Source organism: Protopterus annectens, chromosome 2.part2 (assembly GCF_019279795.1).
Source record: "Protopterus annectens isolate FY-2018-M chromosome 2.part2, PAN1.0, whole genome shotgun sequence".
Taxonomy (NCBI): Eukaryota; Metazoa; Chordata; order Ceratodontiformes; family Protopteridae; genus Protopterus; species Protopterus annectens.
In genome coordinates this window covers 507,559,550-507,576,913 of record NC_056730.1, presented here as the reverse complement: position 1 = coordinate 507,576,913, position 17,364 = coordinate 507,559,550, and the positions used below count along the sequence as shown (strand labels likewise).

Sequence of the window (17,364 nt, the reverse complement as noted above, 5' to 3'; positions counted from 1 at the left end):
TAGGAGTAAACAAATGAACAAACTGAATAAGACTGAGTGTCCTGGTTCTTTCCCCTAAACAAACAAGGCAAGAGGTGGTGATCTTTGTAAATTATCTGGTGACCACGTGTGCACTTCCCCTTTCTCTTGCACATACATTCTTAGGGGAAAAAAGAAAGAAAAGAAAAAACAGAACTCGTTTCTCATAAAAAGGATGGTAGTACCCACTGGGGTACTTCTATGACCACTTTGACAAAAAATTGCCAACCGTTAAACCTGCACAGTTGCAGCAGAGCAAGACTTTCCATTTACTTCAGTAGCAAGAAACTTATTTTTGGCTCCCATAATTATCTTTACACTGGCTCACCCTCAAGCTCCAACAGTCATATAAGTATTGGAGGTACCCTAAAGCTTTGGAAGCTGGATGGATGTTTAATCCTTAGCAGGATATGTCCCATACAGCGTAGACTACTGCAACAGTGATCTAATAATAAACATCTTCATCTAAATTCTTTGTCAGTACCATGAATGAAAAACTGTGGCAAGTTACAGAGCAGAAAAAAAAACTTCAACTTTCTGCAGCCAGAAGCTGGTTTCTCACTTACATACAATATAAAAATAACTTTGTTAGTAGAAGCACTCACAGAAAGTGTTTTTCCCACAACTATGAAATGTACTTGCTGCAGATGCATGCTTCAGTCTAAATGTACTGCCATAGGGTGCTCTATGTAATAATATCATCATCATGATCACAGTCTCCTCACAGATAAGGTAAGTTCCAGCACAAAGCATATAGAACTGCAGTCTGAAGTGACTGGCCGAACAGCCTACACTTTTTTTTTGTTTACTTAAACAAATTAGATTTTTTTTTTTTTACAAATCACAAGATATTTCAGAACTCGAGAGATCCAAAATCTATATATATAGAATTTTCTACAGTGTTTATGGACCACAAGCAACATAGTCAATAATTGACAAAAAACAGTATTTTATTTTTTATTAGTCAAGAATTTTTATGTGCAAGTTCACATTAAAAGTGGAAGGGAAGGCAAAAATGTGCACTTAACTTTACAAAGCAAACAGCATTCACTAAAAATTACACTGATCTTCTCTGGGTTGACATTTAAGTGAACACGGTCTCAGACTCCTATGAGTCACATGGTTCCTTACAACAGTCTTGCTGTACTGGTCAGACTGCACTAAAAGCAGTGATTGAAAGGATCAGCCAAGAATGAGACCAAGTCCAGTTATTACTATTGCTGTAAGCCAACAGTCTCCATATTTCACAATTGATTTGAATTGCCTGAAAACCAAAGTGCTTCTCTGTCCTGCTGCTGTAGAGCACTCCACAATCCTGATAAACTTCTCCCACACTAAAAGCACAGATTTTGTCCTTAGCTATTCTTCACTCTGCAACCTCTGGTGTTACATTCAGCATTAGCATGTCATGGCCACGTCTCACTACTACCGACAGTATTTGCTCCTTCCGGACTGCATCATACACATGTTCAGCAGTTTTCACAGCCTGTCCATTGATCTCCAGGATTATGTCATCTGATTTAAGGCCTGCTCTGTTGCAATTAGAGTGAAAAGGGACGAAACAAGAAACTATTACAATAAATTCAATTAGCAGTGAAAGCATTTTACAAAAATTAATAAATTTGCTCCACCTAACAGGTTTAGAAACTACAGGCTTTTCCAGTGAAAGGAAAAAATACAGATGATGTCCAATGGTATTAGTTTCTATACTCAAATTTAAATCACGAACTACTAAAATAGTTCTTAAAAGGCCAGCCAAAGTAGCTACTTGGATACTAACAGACAATACTGTAAATAGGCTCTTTGAGCTTGAAATGTCATGTGGAAATGGATTGGAATTTCATATGCATTCAGCACAAACCAATGAATGGATTACATTACATTACTCTCTCAGCTTGGTTTCTTTAGATGAAGAAAGATGTAGAAGGCTCCGCACTGGGACACACATCTTGCCTGTAGCCAACCAGTATAAAACAAAGACTGACAAAAATATAAAGGACACCTATGATGTCGTACAGCAACCATACAACAGGCAGATTTTACCTCCTACTACAGCGGGCTGCACTCTAAGTGATACAAATTTTGTTACATCCCACCAAAGAGTTTAGTAGAGGCACTCTAACAGAGGTCAGTGAGGCCACTGAAGACTCCTAAACTAACAGCCATCATGTTTATTTGCTGCTAAGCAGCAAAACAAACCACTTTTTTTCAATGTAACTGCAATAATTCCTTCAAATGATTAAAAAAAAAATATATATATATGTACATATATATATATATATATATATATATATATATATATATATATATATATATATATAAATGCTCACTTTTAAGTAGCAAACATGTTAGGCTAATATCCTTGAGAAAATGAAGTTTTAACTTCAACTACCACTCTTACAATGGCAGATACTGCAATTAACTCTCTGAACTGATAACATATCATTTGAATGTGTGTGCACATGCACAGTACATCACTCATAACCCATTTTTTGCTAATGGGGTCAGGGTGTCTCATCAATAGTGACAATCAAGAGCCAATATTCTCATTACCAGGTGGCTAGCCACATAACACAATTATTTTAAAAAGTACTTTTTTTTACAATGACTATATAACAGCAATAAACCACGGTGGAGTCAAAGTCGTGGATATTTTTTCCCATGGTGGGGGAATCTCTAGTATGGTTTCTTCAGCTGCATCTTTGTGAGTAAATAATACTCCACACCATGGGCAAAATATGAATTAGACATTCCCTGCTATAGTGTACTGCTACATTAACTAGCTTTAAAACCTGACAAAACTGCAAAAATGCTTTGCTTAAGCTACATCGTACCTGTGATGCAATCTAGCATGTGTTTATGTGAAAAGCAAGTAAAGCACCACTGTGTAAGCACAGTGTTTCCTCGAGCCCTGGGATTCATGTGGTCTTCTATTCCAATACTCCATCTTGCCAGACTACATATGCAGAAGCTTCAATGGTACCTAAAAAGTTGGTTTGGCTGCATTGCCAGCTTCTGGATTTCAGAACGTCTCCTTCCTTGTCTAAAGAAAGAATGTGAATGGAGTCAACAATTTTCACTCAACCCAGGCCTGCCCTTTCAACCTCCAGTCCCTTCTCAAGAACTGTTCACCGATGCCTCAGACATGGGGTGGGGGGCTTCATGTGGTCACCTAAAAGTTCAGGGTTACTAATCCCCGCCCCCTCCAATCAAAAGTCAGACCATATCAATATCAATTACATGACAGCTCTGATTCTGGCCCTTCAAGCTTTTTGCCCCATGTTCTCTCCAGGCCCCTTGCAGGTGTACACAGACACTACAGTGATGTGGTATATTAACAAGCAGGGAGGCACAAAATCTTACCTCCTCTGCTGAATGGCTCTTTAGCCTTAGATGGTTGCTTTCAGTTATCAGTTAACTCTTCAGGCAGTTTACATTCCTTCAGAGCACAATCTGCTGGCAGACTCTCTGAGCAGGTCTAAAACACAGGCTCATGAATGGATGCTTCACAGAGACATGTTTCTGGACATTGTCCACCGGTGGGGTATTCCTCAGGTAGATCTTTTTGCCTGCCCTCTGAACAGGCAGATTTTCTGTTCCAGAGTGCCATGCCATCTGACATGGAAAATGGACGCCCTTTCATATCCTTGGCAGGGGATGTTTCTTTATTCTTTCCCTCTTCTTCCTCTCCTTCCAAGAGTCCTACAGAAGATTCAGCTGGACTCCCCCAAAATGTTGCTAGTGACTCCCTTTTGGCCAAGACAGCACTGTCTCCTCCGCTTAATGGATCTTGCCAGGGGCAAATCACCACACGTTACATCACCGGTCGGACCTCCTCACACAGGCAAAGGGGTCTCATCCATCCTCAGTTGTCTAATCTGACACTGTGGGTGATAGGGGTTTTGATACCTTTCAGGCACCTCTTTTTTGAGGATGTTCTGAGGGTTTTATAGGAGGCAAGAAAACCCTCAACCAGAAAATCTTATAGACTTTCTCTAGCAACATCAGCAGGGTGTGTGATATTATTCTTAAAAACGGGTCAATTCTTCAGATGGATGAGTGCATTAGAGAAGCAGTAGGCAACAAACCCAGTTTCTGCTGCAAGAATGCTATGGTCTTAGTTTGAACAATGACAACAGTCCTCTTAAATCTAAGAGGGTTGGGAGGGACCTTCCCTTGTCACTTATGTAAAGCATATAGTCATATTGCAAGTGCCAAAACTTTTCAGCACTCATTGACTGGTTTCATACCTCTCAATCTCTTAGAGCAAGAAATCTAGACAAAGTCGTACATAAAAGTGGGACAAAGGCCCAAAAATAGGGACAATTTTTAAATATTGCTCTTACAAATTTAGAAAGTTGATAGAATAACAGGTTTTGCATTAGCATGAATTTTCTGAAGGGTATGAAGTCTGAAACTCAAATGTCTTTCATTATTTTCTAACCTCAATCATTAATGATTTGCCATTAATTTGACAGAAAAACACAAGTTTATGAAAAATGGACCAAAAACATGAGGCAAAAATCTGCACAAATTTGTACAGTTGAGATGTATGACTGGTTTCACTTTAAGTCCCAGGCTGTATGCAGATTGTTCATAGTACTGAACTGGCAGAGATAAAGTGGATTGTAAGGCAACAAGAGAATAGGACTCCTGGACTTAATGGGACTGTACCTTTATGACCTGCATTACATTCACATCAGCTGTTTCATTGATACATTCCTTGTTTTTGATTGGATAATTTTTAGTGAATGGAATGTGTGTTTCTGTTTAAAGTGTTGCCTTTTAGCTTATGGTTTTACATCTGAAGAAGAGCTTAATGCTTAAAAGCACTTAACTGTTTTTATTTTTTTATTAAACGTTTTGTGTGTTTTTAAACTGGATTTGGCCGTGTTGATTGGACCACTCTTTCTCTTAGAAAATCTTATATGTCCAAATAGAAAAGATTTATTTGCTGTCTTGTGCCATGCTCACTACCAGGACCCTTCTTCAGTGGGGGTCCCTTTGATCCTCTCATTCGTATGAGTTGCTCCAGTCTGGCTTGGCCTATTCTTCTGTGAAGGCCCATTTTGTTAGCCATTTCTGCCTGTCTGCCGTTGAACCCTACCTTGGCTTCTCATTTTGAGGTCAAACAATTTCTTAAAGGCGCCCTACATCTTAGCCCTCTCCAAAGAAACCTATTCCTCCACCTTGGGACCTTACTTTCATTTTGGAAAAATTGACTCAGGCTCCTTTTGAGCCTGCAGATTCTGCTTCTTTGCAACATCGTGCCTGGAATAATGTTTTGTTGCTACTAGGTGTTACCTGGAAGGCTTCTGAGGTCCAGGTCCTTATGGCCATCCCTCTTTTTTTTTACCCCCTCACAGGAACAGGGTGTTTCTTCATACTAATCCTTCTTTTACGCCCAAAGTAGTAAATGAGTTATCCCCGAATCAGTCAGTACAACTTCCTTCTTTTTCCCTTCTCCATAGCCTGCTAGTGAGAGGGTCTTGCATACCTTGTATATTTGCACATTCAGCCCAAGTATTACTTGATTAAAACTAAGGCCATTCATAAGTCTGACCAGCTTTTTGTTTCCTTTCATCTCAGGACACTGGGTTTGGCTGTTTCTAAGGAAACCATCTCCTCCTGGATATCCAAGGCCATTTCTTATTGTTATTCTTTTCATGGCAAATTTTTATTTTTTATTTTTATTTATTTGCAGTTGGTTTACCAGGATAGTCCATTGGGCCAAAGAACCCATTTTCAATGGAGTCCTGGGGAGAAAAGCTCCAGAACTAAGTATGTTACAAAAAGTGATTCATACTAGTTATACAAAACTATAACAAATTACAAATTATATAATAATCCAAAATATTTGACACCAGAAAACAATTTCAAGTAAATACAGAAGAAATAACTATGAAAGAACATTAGATAAAATTAATAGATTATAGATGGTAAAGAATATTGCATGAAAAAAAATTTGAGTTTGTATCATATTCTGAAATACTGAATGAAATTTCTGAGAAATAACAGAAATTTATGAAGGAAGCACTTAGGAGGTGAGGCCTAGTGCAGTTTTCCCTATAATATGAAATGATAATGTATATTAGTTATGGGTAAATAATCAGGAAGAATGCATGAGGAATGAAGGCAAAGAAGGAAGATGGCAACTACAAGTAAATTAGCTATGTGGGGTGGGAGCAAGAGCATTCCCACTTGGATACTAGGTGGGAATGAAGAGATCTTTTAAAAATAAAGTGGTTGGGGGTGGTGCGGATGGATGATGGTAGAGAGTTCCAAAGGCGGGCAAGGACAAAAGATAGAAGATTTTTCCCTGGGGGACGAGTGGGTTTATAGATTTCTAATAGATTTTGATTGTTGGACCTCAATATTCTATCAGGAAGGTGCATTTTAAAAGCTGATGAAAGGGAGGGACAGAGAGAGGAGTTGAAAATGAGTTTGTGAGCAGGAGTTAGTTGAGTGTATGTGAGATAGTTGGGTAGCTCTAGCCATTTTAGTATATGGAGAGAGGAACAGTGGTGTGAGGAGGACTTGTGGTTGGTAGCGAACTTGGCGATTTTATTATAGCAAGAGGAAAGTTGGGTTTTTAGGGAGGACTGTAGATTAGCTAGGAGTGTGGCTCCGTAGAGAAGGGAGGGGATAAGAAATGAAGTAGAGAGGGTGATTTTGGCAGCAGGTGTGAGGTATTTATTTTGCCGGTACAGCATACCAAGTTTTTGGTGTTTTTTTTTGACATTTAGCTGTAGGTGAGAGTTAAATTTGAGTTGGTTATCAATTTGGACCCCAAGTAGCTTGGTCTCTGACACTAGTTCCAGAGGTGAATTATTTTAACTAGTGATAGAGAATGTGTTTGTGTCGAAAGAGATAGCTTTAGAGGGGGAGAATAGCATTAATTTGGTTTTGGAGGCATTGAGAGCAAGGTGATTTCTTTTCATCCACTTCTCAGTGGTTGTGAAAGCTTCTTGGGTCAATTTTAGGAGTGAGGGGATAGAAGAGGCAGAGCATATAATAGTGGAATCATCTGCGTATTGGATGATGTCTAAGAATGGGATAGAGTTGTGGAAATCATTTATAAATATATTAGAGAGAAGGGGACCCAGTATGGACCCCTGGGGTACCCCAGTAGGGGTATTTAGAAATGAGGAAGTGGCCTTTTTCCATATTACTGCTTGATATCTGTTAGATAAGTAGTTGAAGAACCAGTTCAAGGAGGAGGGAGATAGGTTAAGTCTTGAGAGTTTGGTTAGTAGCAGGTTATGAGAGATAGTGTCAAAGGCCTTAGAGAGGTCGAGTAGTAGGGTAGAAACAATTTGGCCAGAGTTGCGTGCTTTGTTAACAGTTTGAAGGAAGGAGAGGAGGGCAGTCATAGTGCTGTGATTAGGTCTGAATCCATGTTGTGTGGGAGTTAGTAGGTGATTTTCTAAAAGGTAAGGAAGGAGTTGAAGATGAATACATTTTTCTAAGATTTTAGAGATGGGAGACAGGATAGCAATGGGGCAGAAATTAGTAACATTGTTATTGTTGCCCCCTTTGTGCAAAGGGATGATGTAGGCCTTTTTCCAGATTTGGGGTACTGTACTTTCTAGGATAGAGCAGTTGATTAAAATGCTAATAGGGTAGGCAATTGCATCAGCAGCTATGATAAGAAAGTAAGAAGGGATGTTATCAGGAGCATTAGTACATGGCTTCAGTTTCAGCAATGGAATCTTGGTCTACTTCTGTTAGAGCTCATTCCAATAGGGCTGCTGCCTCTTTTGATGCTTTCTTCAAGGGGCTGGACAGCAATTCCGATGCTGAAGCTGTTACTTGGTCTTCAATGCATACTTTTACTAAGCATTATAAGTTGGATATGGTATCTAGGGCTAGAGTGGGTTTTGCTGGAACCATTTTGTAGGGGTTTGTTGAGGACTCTTCTGAGCCTTCCATCTCTCATTCTGTTTCTTGAGCTGTTTTACTCTCCCTACAGTAACGAATACTGCAAAGGTGATACAGAAGGATACAGTACAGTTGTATAAAATCTTACCATAACAGTAGATGTCCTTCTCTTCACTGTTGCAGTATTTGCTCCCTAACCCCCTTCTTGTCTTTTCTGGTTTCTGTTTTGGATTCCCTTCTGGCTGAAGGTCTCCCATTTTTCTTCTGCATTTTCTCTTTCTGAATGTGAATGGACTACTTTGCCCTATGGAGACTGTTCTCTACTGGAGCAATACAGTTCTGGATAACTGTGTCTATATGTCACTTTTATGCCCTACATCCCGTGCGGGAATCATGTGTGTGATGTATGGCAGATAATAAGGCTTTGGTATACTGTATGAATGTTGGGCTACCCTGGGTGGGAGATCCCTATAGTAAAGAGTACTGCAACTGTGAAGAGAAGGACATTTAGAAGTTATGTACTTACCATAACGTTCCATCTGAATAGGTGGATTCATTTGTCTGCAACCTGTGGGTTATGGATCCGATATCGGATCCGAACCGGCATGGTTTATCCAGCTATGGATCCGAGCTCTTAGCTCCTCCCCTCACCCATAATGCCCTGCTCTCCCTACATGACCTCAGATTGAGTTTGCCCTGTATCATAATACCCTAGAAATGGGTAACACATAATATGCAGAAAACTGACAAGGCCAGGGGGATAGGAGGGCGGGATGGTTGCAGACAAATGAATCCACCTACTCAGATGGAACATTATGGTAAGTACATAACTTCTAAATCTGAAGTAGGAGATTCATTTGTCTGCAACCTGTGGGACAGAGTCCCCAGCTACCTGAATCTTGGGTGGCCGTCATGGAAGGATATTCCGGAGCACCGCGGAGCCAAAGGATGCTCTACCTCTAGATGTGATATCCAGCTTGTAATGAGAAATAAAGGTATGAGATGAAGCCCAAGTGGCTGCTGAACAAATGTCATCCAGTGGAATCCTAGCTTTAAAGGCCGCTGAGGTAGAAACTGACCGGGTCGAATGGGCATGGACTCCCTCCGGTGCGGGCCTCCCAGAAGCTTGGTAAGCTAAAAGAATACACTGCGAAATCCAGCGTGACAAGGAGACTTTGGAAATTGGCTTACCCAGATTGAATATGGCAAAGGAAATGAACAATTGGTCGGATTGCCTATGACCAGCTGTCCTGTTAAGATAAAAACGAAGCTGCCTGTGAACATCCAAGGAATGCAGCTTGTATTCACCCTTGTTCTGATATTTAGGAAAGAAAACAGGGAGGTTAATGGACTGATTAATGTTTGCTTCTGAAGCTACCTTAGGAAGAAAGGAGGGATTGGTCCTGAGGTATACGCGGTCCGGATGGAAGACCAAGTAAGGCGGCTTCATGGATAAGGCTTGAAGTTCCGAAACTCTTTTGGCTGAAGTAATGGCTACTAAAAAAGCAGTCTTGATGGATAAGAATTTAAGATCTACTGTGGCCGCAGGCTCGAAGGGGGGAGCGGTCAAGGCCTGAAGAACCAAAGAAAGATCCCATGGTGGAACCGCCTGCTTGACAGGGGGTCTAAGGAGAAAGGTGCCTTTTAGAAATATTTTACATAATTTGGCGGACATAAGCTGTCCAGAGTCATGACCAACATGATAGTGAGAAATGGCCGCAAGCTGCACTTTGACCATGCAACTACTGGCACCATCATTAAAAAGAGTGGTAAGGAAGTCTAGCACCAGAGGAAGGGGAACTGTGAAGGGATCTAGACCCTGCCACTCCGCCCAAATGGAGAATCGTTTCCATTTACTGCGGTAAATTTTCCTAGTAGATGGTTTATGAGCCGCTACCAGGATGGCCTTAACGGGGGACGAGATACTGGGAGTCCTAATTAGGAGTTTAACTGGAGCAGCCAAGCAGTTAGCTTCAGGTTGTCCAGATTCGGAATCCAAGGTGGATTCACCGAGTGAGACCTTAGGTAAGGGAACCAGATCTGTCGAGGCCAGAATGGGGCAATGAGAATCATTCTGCACCCCAACCGAGAGGCTTTCTGAAGAACCTGGAGCACCAGAGGCAAAGGTGGGTAAGCGTAAAGAAGACCGGGAGGCCAAGCATGCACCAGAGCATCTCTCAGGGAATCCCCTGGAGGAGGGATTAGAGCGAAAAAACTGTCGCACTTGGTGTTTAAGGGAGATGCAAAGAGATCACAACAAGGAGTTCCCCACTGTGCAAAGATACGTTTCGCTACTTGAGCATTGAGAGACCACTCGTACGGGGAGAGAATGGTGCGACTGAGCTTGTCCGCAAGGATGTTGGACCGACCCGGAATATGCGTTGCGATGAGAAAGCGGTTGGTGGAGATCGCCCATTCCCACACTCTCATGGCTTCCCGACATAAAGATAAGACCTGGTTCCCCCCTGTTTGTTGATGTACCAGACCACCGGCATGTTGTCTGACTGAATCGCAATTGTTCCCAGGGGAAGAAAAGCCTGAAGTGCTCGCAACGCCAAGAGCACTGCTCTCATCTCTAGAACACTGATATGCAGGGAGGTCTCTGAGTCGTTCCACGTGCCTTGGACTGTCCGGCCTGCAAAATGCCCCCCCCACCCGAGGTGGGAGGCGTCCGTGGTCACCGTGGCGAGAGGGGGAGAAGCACAAAATGGGCGGCCTCCGTGGAGATCCTGTGAATGGAGCCACCACAAGAGAGACCACTTGCAAGCCTTGCTGATTGCAATGGGATGATGCAGAGGGAGAGCAAGGTAAGACCACTGAACTTGAAGTGTCCACTGAAGGACCCGCATGTTGAACCTGGCGAGTGGAAGAAGAGATATCGCTGCCGCCATGGACCCTAGAGCCCTCAGGACCAATTCCGCCGGAACTGAGCTGGAGTGGAGGATGGCCCGCACCTGGAGTCGCAGATTCCGAACTCTGTCGGCTGTGAGAAAGGCTCTTAATTCCCTCGTGTCTAACCTGGCACCTATAAAATCTATCAACTGAGTAGGGGCCAGGTTGGATTTTGCTACGTTTATCGTGATGCCCAGGCAGGGAGCTAGATGAAGAAAGGAGTCTCGCGCCAAGGATAGTAGATGCCTTGTTGGGGCGGTGAGACGCCAGTCGTCCAGGTACGGAAAGACCTGCACCCCCTGAAGCCTCAGGTGGGCCGCAACCACTGCTAATACTTTGGTGAACATCCTGGGGGCTGTGGTGAGACCAAAGGGAAGGACCCTGAACTGGTAGGGACTGGCTCCCAGCCGGAAACGAAGAAACCTCCTGGAACGTTTGTCCATCAGTATGTGGTAGTACACATCCTTGAGGTCTATAGAGCACATCCAGTGATTCTCTCCCAGAAGGGGGAGTATGGATTGCAAAGTGACCATCCAGAACTTCTCCTTGGGAACTGCCAGGTTTAACAGGGACAGGTCTAAAATTGGTCTTTGGTCCCCCGTCTTGTTTGGCACTAAAAAGAACCTGGAGTAGAACCCTGATCCGGTCTGGTCTGGGGGGACGGGCTGGATGGCTCTTTTCCTCAGCAGATGGCCAATTTCTGCTGAAGCGGCCTCCCACTGACCGGGTGGAACGTCGGGGAGGGATTTTAGTTTTGGGATGTGATGAAAGGGGATCTTGTATCCTCTGGATATAATGCGGAGGACCCAGCGGTCTGATGTTATGGACTCCCATGCTGCTAGGTGCTCCGAAAAACGTCCCCCGACTGCCTCCAGAGTGGAGCAGTCGGGCAACCCCTCAGGACTGCTGCGCGGGCCGTTCAGAGAAAGGTTCTCTGGACCCGAAATTGCTGGGAGCCCCTCTGCCCCTGGGGCGGCGTCCTCCCTGTCCTCCTCTGCCACGGAAGGACTGGTTGTCCGGAGCGGGTTGGGATTGCTGCGACTTCCGGAACCACATCTTCTTCTGGCCCTTTTGGTTCCTAGAGTAGGACATCTGGGGCACAGAGAAGCGGATTCCGACGGCAGACAGCATCTTCCCGTCCTTTTCGCTCTGGGTCAAGGTGTCGCGAACTGTTTTGCCAAAAAGGGCAGAACCATCAAAGGGAGCGTTCGCAAAAGACGCCTTGAAGGGCTCCGTGAAATCGCAATGGCGGAGGAGGCCTGGCGTCTAGTGACTAGGCCTACTCCTGCAGCTCTAGCGGCTCCCTCAGTAGCATGGGACAGCAACCGCATAGAGGTATTCGTCACGGACCGAAGAGTGGCCATACGGGTGGAGTGCAAAAGTTTGTCCTCCCCCGACATGGACTCTGGGGGGGATGCGGCGTATTCTTTAATAAGATCGCGCTGCATCCTGATAACATGTGCCAGGTAGTTGAGCGCCCTCACCGAGAAGGTCGCTGAACTAAACATTCGCTTCCCTAAGCGGTCCATCATCCGAGACTCCTTGCTCAGAGGATGGACTGAGGGACTCTCCTGGGCGAGTTCCCTCTTGGTGGCTGCTGCCATCAACATGGCATCTACCGGAGGCCCCTTACTCCAGTGGGCACGATCTGCAGGGGGGCTAAGGATTCTGTCTGGCCTTTTGGGGATTGGCTCCACTGTGTCCGGTTCCTTCCACTCCCTGGTGGTAATAAGGTCCACCAGGGGGTCGGCAGGAGGGGACACCCAAGAGGTAGACGGGCCCGCTTCGAATGCCTCCAAGAACACGGACTCGTCCGAGGAAGACTTAGGGGCAGACCACCCACCCCTTATGCGAAGCATTTCCATGATGTCTCCAAAGGAGACATCCTCGGGGGGTGATCTTGGAGAGCCTTTCCCTTCCTCCAAATCCGTGTCTTCAGTTAAAGACTCGGGGGAGTCTATGTGCCTCCTTTTACACGTATGCTTGCGAGGTGCTTCCTCAGGGGGGGCTGTCCGAGGAGCCCTCGCAAGCAGTGTCTTGTTCCAATGGAACAGCTTGGGGCATTGAAGCGGGCTGTCCCAATGGCCGGATGGCGGAAGCATGACCCAGTGCAGATGGAGTGCGGGAAGGAGCCGAAGCAAGTGCCGGGGGTCCGGAAGCCCTCAACAGAGCCCTCTCCACTACATCAAAAGCCGAAGGGGAGCCAGCCTCGACCAAAGGATCCGAAAGTCGGCTCCCCCTCGGATCCGAAGAGTGGATCGGAGCCGGCTCCGAGACACTCGGATCCGAGGGACCAGTGCGCTCCGACACAGACGGTGCCGAAGGCACACTGAGTCCCCCGGATCCGAAGCTCGGAGCCAGGCTCCGAGAGGTAGGATCCGAAACACTCGAGGGCAGGGGCGGATCCGGAGTACCTAGTACTATCGGCGCCGACCCACCCCCGGCTCCGAAGCTGCCCGGCTCCGAACCCGGGTAGCGGGTTGGAGAAGGAGCTATGGGCTTGAAAAATGGGGTCGAGCTCCCCCCCAGAGGGGGAGGAGGCAGGAGCACTCCCATCTGCATCTGGGCCTGGATGAACCTTCTCATCATCCGGTCCAGAACGGCGTCGGAAAGGCTATATGTAGACCTTGAAGAGGCTACCGAGGTAGGCCTTGAGTGCCGCCTCGATAGCCTCAACGGAGATCGGGTCTCCTCCACCTCAGGCCCCGGTGAAAAGCAAACCGGGGACCGGAGCCGAGGGGGGGGGGGAGAGCCAGCAGCCAAGGAGGCCGGAGGAGAAGCCTGCTTAGCTGGCGGGGCCGAAACGGAGGTCTCGGCCCGCCGCTTGTGGTGCTTCTCTCTCCGGTCCTTTTTTCTGGCCTCCCTCTCCTCCAACCCAGCAGCGGGAGGTTGAGTCCCAGGTGGAGGAGGGGGAGCAGGCGAGGAGGGGACTGAAGCAACAGTACCCACCACGGGAGCGGAGGCCGAAGCCGAGTCTGGGGGCAGAAGTCCCGCCAGGACCAGCTTCGACCTCCGATCCTTCAATGCCCTGGGGTTGAACCCTGCACAAATGGAAAATCCAGAAGTGAGGTGTTCAACCCCAAGGCATCGAACGCACTGAGTGTGGCCATCAGCAGGGGAAAGCTTATGGCCACACTCGGAGCACTTCGAAAAATTGCCTTTCGGGCTTCTGACATAACTAAAGTTTTTTTTTTTTTTTTTTTTTTAACAACAAAAAAATGACAAGTAATTAGTGCTAAACTAGCACACACACAAGGCCCCAAATACAGACTCAAACAAAACTCCGAACCAACGAGGGGAGGGAATTAAGATAAAATTTTAAAATTAAAATTTTAACCCAAAAATATCAAAAGATTAAAGGAAACCTAACACAATCACACAGAACTAACTATAAAAAAGCAATTTGACACTTTTTTAAAGAGTTTTAGAACACTTAGCTGAAGAGCTCAAGACGATCCAACTGGTTACCAGTGCGGCAAACTAGATCTGAGGTCATGTAGGGAGAGCAGGGCATTATGGGTGAGGGGAGGAGCTAAGAGCTCGGATCCATAGCTGGATAAACCATGCCGGTTCGGATCCGATATCGGATCCATAACCCACAGGTTGAAGACAAATTAATCTCCTACTTCAGATCTACTGTTATGGTAAGATTTTATACAAACTGTATTGTTTTTAATCCAGTGATCTTAGTTAGGAACCTCTGGAATCTTTCTAGTTGTCTGATATGTCTAGTGAGGTATATCCCAAAGGGGGTATTTTATTCAATAACTGGCTTAATCAATGCTGAATATAAGGAATAATAACTCTTTAGAGCTGGATGATATCCCTCTAATCAGCTGTGCTAAACCGAAGGACCTTCTGACTTGCCTTCACAAGATGATCAAAGGAGAGGGTAATTATCATCTCAAGCTCTAAGGTCTTCAGCATTTTAATTTTGGAGCGAGGTGTTGTCTAGGTTGTATGCTCTGGGCTGAGGTTGTTTACCAAATGTGACATTGAACCTTTTAGCATTTAATTTGAGCTTATTTTTAGTACACCTGGTATTTACCAGTCCAAGTTCTTGATGAAGGGCTTTGGCATCACAGAGGGACTTGAAATGTTTCACAGTTTACAGTCTGCAAACAAGGTTAGCCAGAGGTTTATGTTCATGGTCTGGAGATCAGAAAAGTTAATGCCAAACAAAAAAGGATGCCAGTACTGAGAATCACACAACACCACTGGCCACCCATAAATGAATAGGGACCAGTTGCTTGCAGTGTTCGTTCTGTCCTTTAATCAGTTTGCTATCCATCTTACTACATAGGATGTATTTGTAATGCATTAAACTTATAAATGCCTTGGCCAAGTCAAGGTACACTGTGTAGATAGCATGAATACTGTGAACAGCCTGTTTTACTTTTTCAAAGATGTTAACCAGATTCAATAGACAGGATCTGCCCTTGACAAAACCAGACTGCTGTGGGTCTAGGTTGATGGGATTTTTAATATCAGAGTATACAACTTAGTTTTAATATGCTCCATAACTTTGCAAATAAGACTTGTCAGGCTGATGGGCCCACAAGTCTCGGGGGTCAGTGGTCATTCTTCTTCCAATGACAGAGCATGCCCAGAGGGACAGGTGAGAGCCAGGGATTCTGCCAGTCAGCCAGTGAATGTTTGAGTCTCTTTGCGATGCGTATAACAGTTATAGTCTATTCAGTAAGCAAGTGCACATCAAGCCCAGGAAAATGCCATCTTCTACACACTTGCACAATTGCTCAAACAAAAGTACAGTTGTGTACACTTACCATAAATGTAGATATCCAAGTGTATTCATTGTTGCAGTCATTACATTTGGGTTATCTGCGTGCAGATAGCCCTCAGCCGGCATGAATATCAAAGTCTTGGATTCCTGCGTCGGCTGCTGTCTCTTCTTCCATGACGTCAGGTAGTCAGGGGTATAAAACATGCAGCCGATACCATTACATCAGTTTTTCATCCCCAGATGTCAGGTGCCCACCACAATAGGAAGCAAATATATGTTATGTTACACCTCCATCAAAAAGCAAATACACCACAAAGCTTAAAACAAGGAGGAGAGGTAGAGCCAAGAGAAGTCAGGGGGCTGGAGCGAGGGTAACCAGGACTGCAACAGTGAATACACTCGGTAAGTGTACACAACTGTACTATGTTCTTTGTGTTTCACTGCTGCTGTCATTACATTTGGGTTGATTCCCAAAGCTAAGGAAGGGAGAAGGAAGTTAGGGAGCATTATGGCCAGCTATTAAACCCTGCAAGACTGCAGTGGCAAAACCAGCTCTGGATTTAGGAAAAAAATAGGCATGTGGTAATGCTAGGTGAAGGTATGTACAGAGCTCCAGGTAGCAGCTTCTAGGATGTCCCTGGTAGGGACTCCGCTGAGAAAGGCTGTAGAGGCAGAAGCAGCCCTGGTGGAATGTGGTCTTATCCCCTGTGGGGTAGGTTTTCCATGGTGCTTATAGCAGAAATTAATGCAATGGGCTATCCATTTAGAAACAGTTTGCTTTGAAATGGCCTTACCCTCTGCCCCTGCAGCAAAGCCAACTAGCAGACTTAGTCCTGTCCAAATAAAATCTAAGCTGTCTGTACATGTCCAAAGAGTGCAGTATTCGTACTCCTTTGTTTTGTGGATTACGGAAAAAGGTAGACAAATGAATGGACTGATTTAGGGCCACACTAGACACCACCTTGGGCATAAAGGAAGGATTTTTCCTGAGGGAAACCCTGTCTGCATGGAAGATAATGAAGGGCTCCACCGCCATAAGGGCCTGTAATTCAGACACTCTTCTTGCTGAAGTGATGGCTAGAAGGAAGGCTGTTTTCCAAGAAAGGAATTTCAACTCTGCAGTTGCAGCTGGTTCAAATGGAGGGAGAGTGAGCTTTTCCAATACAAAGTTAAGGTCCCAGGCTGGAGTAGGGGCTCGCCTAAGGGGAGGGGGTGTCTTAAATTTTTGGCCCCTCTGAGGAATTGCTTTAGCAGAGGGTGAGAGAAGATGGGTGGTTCAGTATTATAGTGTGCTTAAATGGCAGAGGCATGAATTTTACTAGATGAGAAGGATAGGCCCTTTTGGAGCATTTCTGTTAAATGCTGAAGAATATGCGGTAAGCTGGGCACAGCTGTGTCCATCCCCTGAGTCTGGCTCCAGAAACAGTATATTTTCCACTTTTCAGCATATGATTTTCTAGTACTAGGTCTCCTTGCCTCCAGAATGACATCTAGCACCTGCTTACTGAGGGATGCTATTGGAGAGCTCAAGGAATTAGCCAGGCTGCAACGTTCAGGGTTTGAAGCTGAGGGTACAGAATCTGGCCCGCCTGCTGGGACAGCAGGGAAGGTGTCTAAGGTAGGTGCCATGGTTCCAGCAGTGTCATACTGCATAAGAGGGGGTACCAGTGCTGCCGTGGCCAGTCTTGTGCAATCAGTATTGTCCTTGGCTTGTCCTGTTTGATCTTTAGTAGAACCTTCGAGAGGAGAGGCAGAGAGGGAAAGCCCTTTCCCAAGTAAAGGACAGGGCATCCACTTTCCAAGCTTGATTGTGGGAAGTCCTTGTGTAG

General features: G+C 45.1%; 1 protein-coding gene across 1 annotated transcript in view; it reads right to left on the bottom strand.

Annotated features, from left to right (window-relative positions):
- Positions 1-962: 962 nt before the first annotated feature.
- The window catches only part of HTRA2 (HtrA serine peptidase 2), a 578,743-nt gene continuing 562,341 nt past the window's right edge, over positions 963-17,364 (bottom strand). The window contains exon 8 of the mRNA XM_044063975.1: positions 963-1,550. Coding sequence (XP_043919910.1) covers positions 1,385-1,550 — 166 coding nt within the window. The 3' untranslated portion in view covers positions 963-1,384. The remainder of the gene's footprint in view (positions 1,551-17,364) is intronic.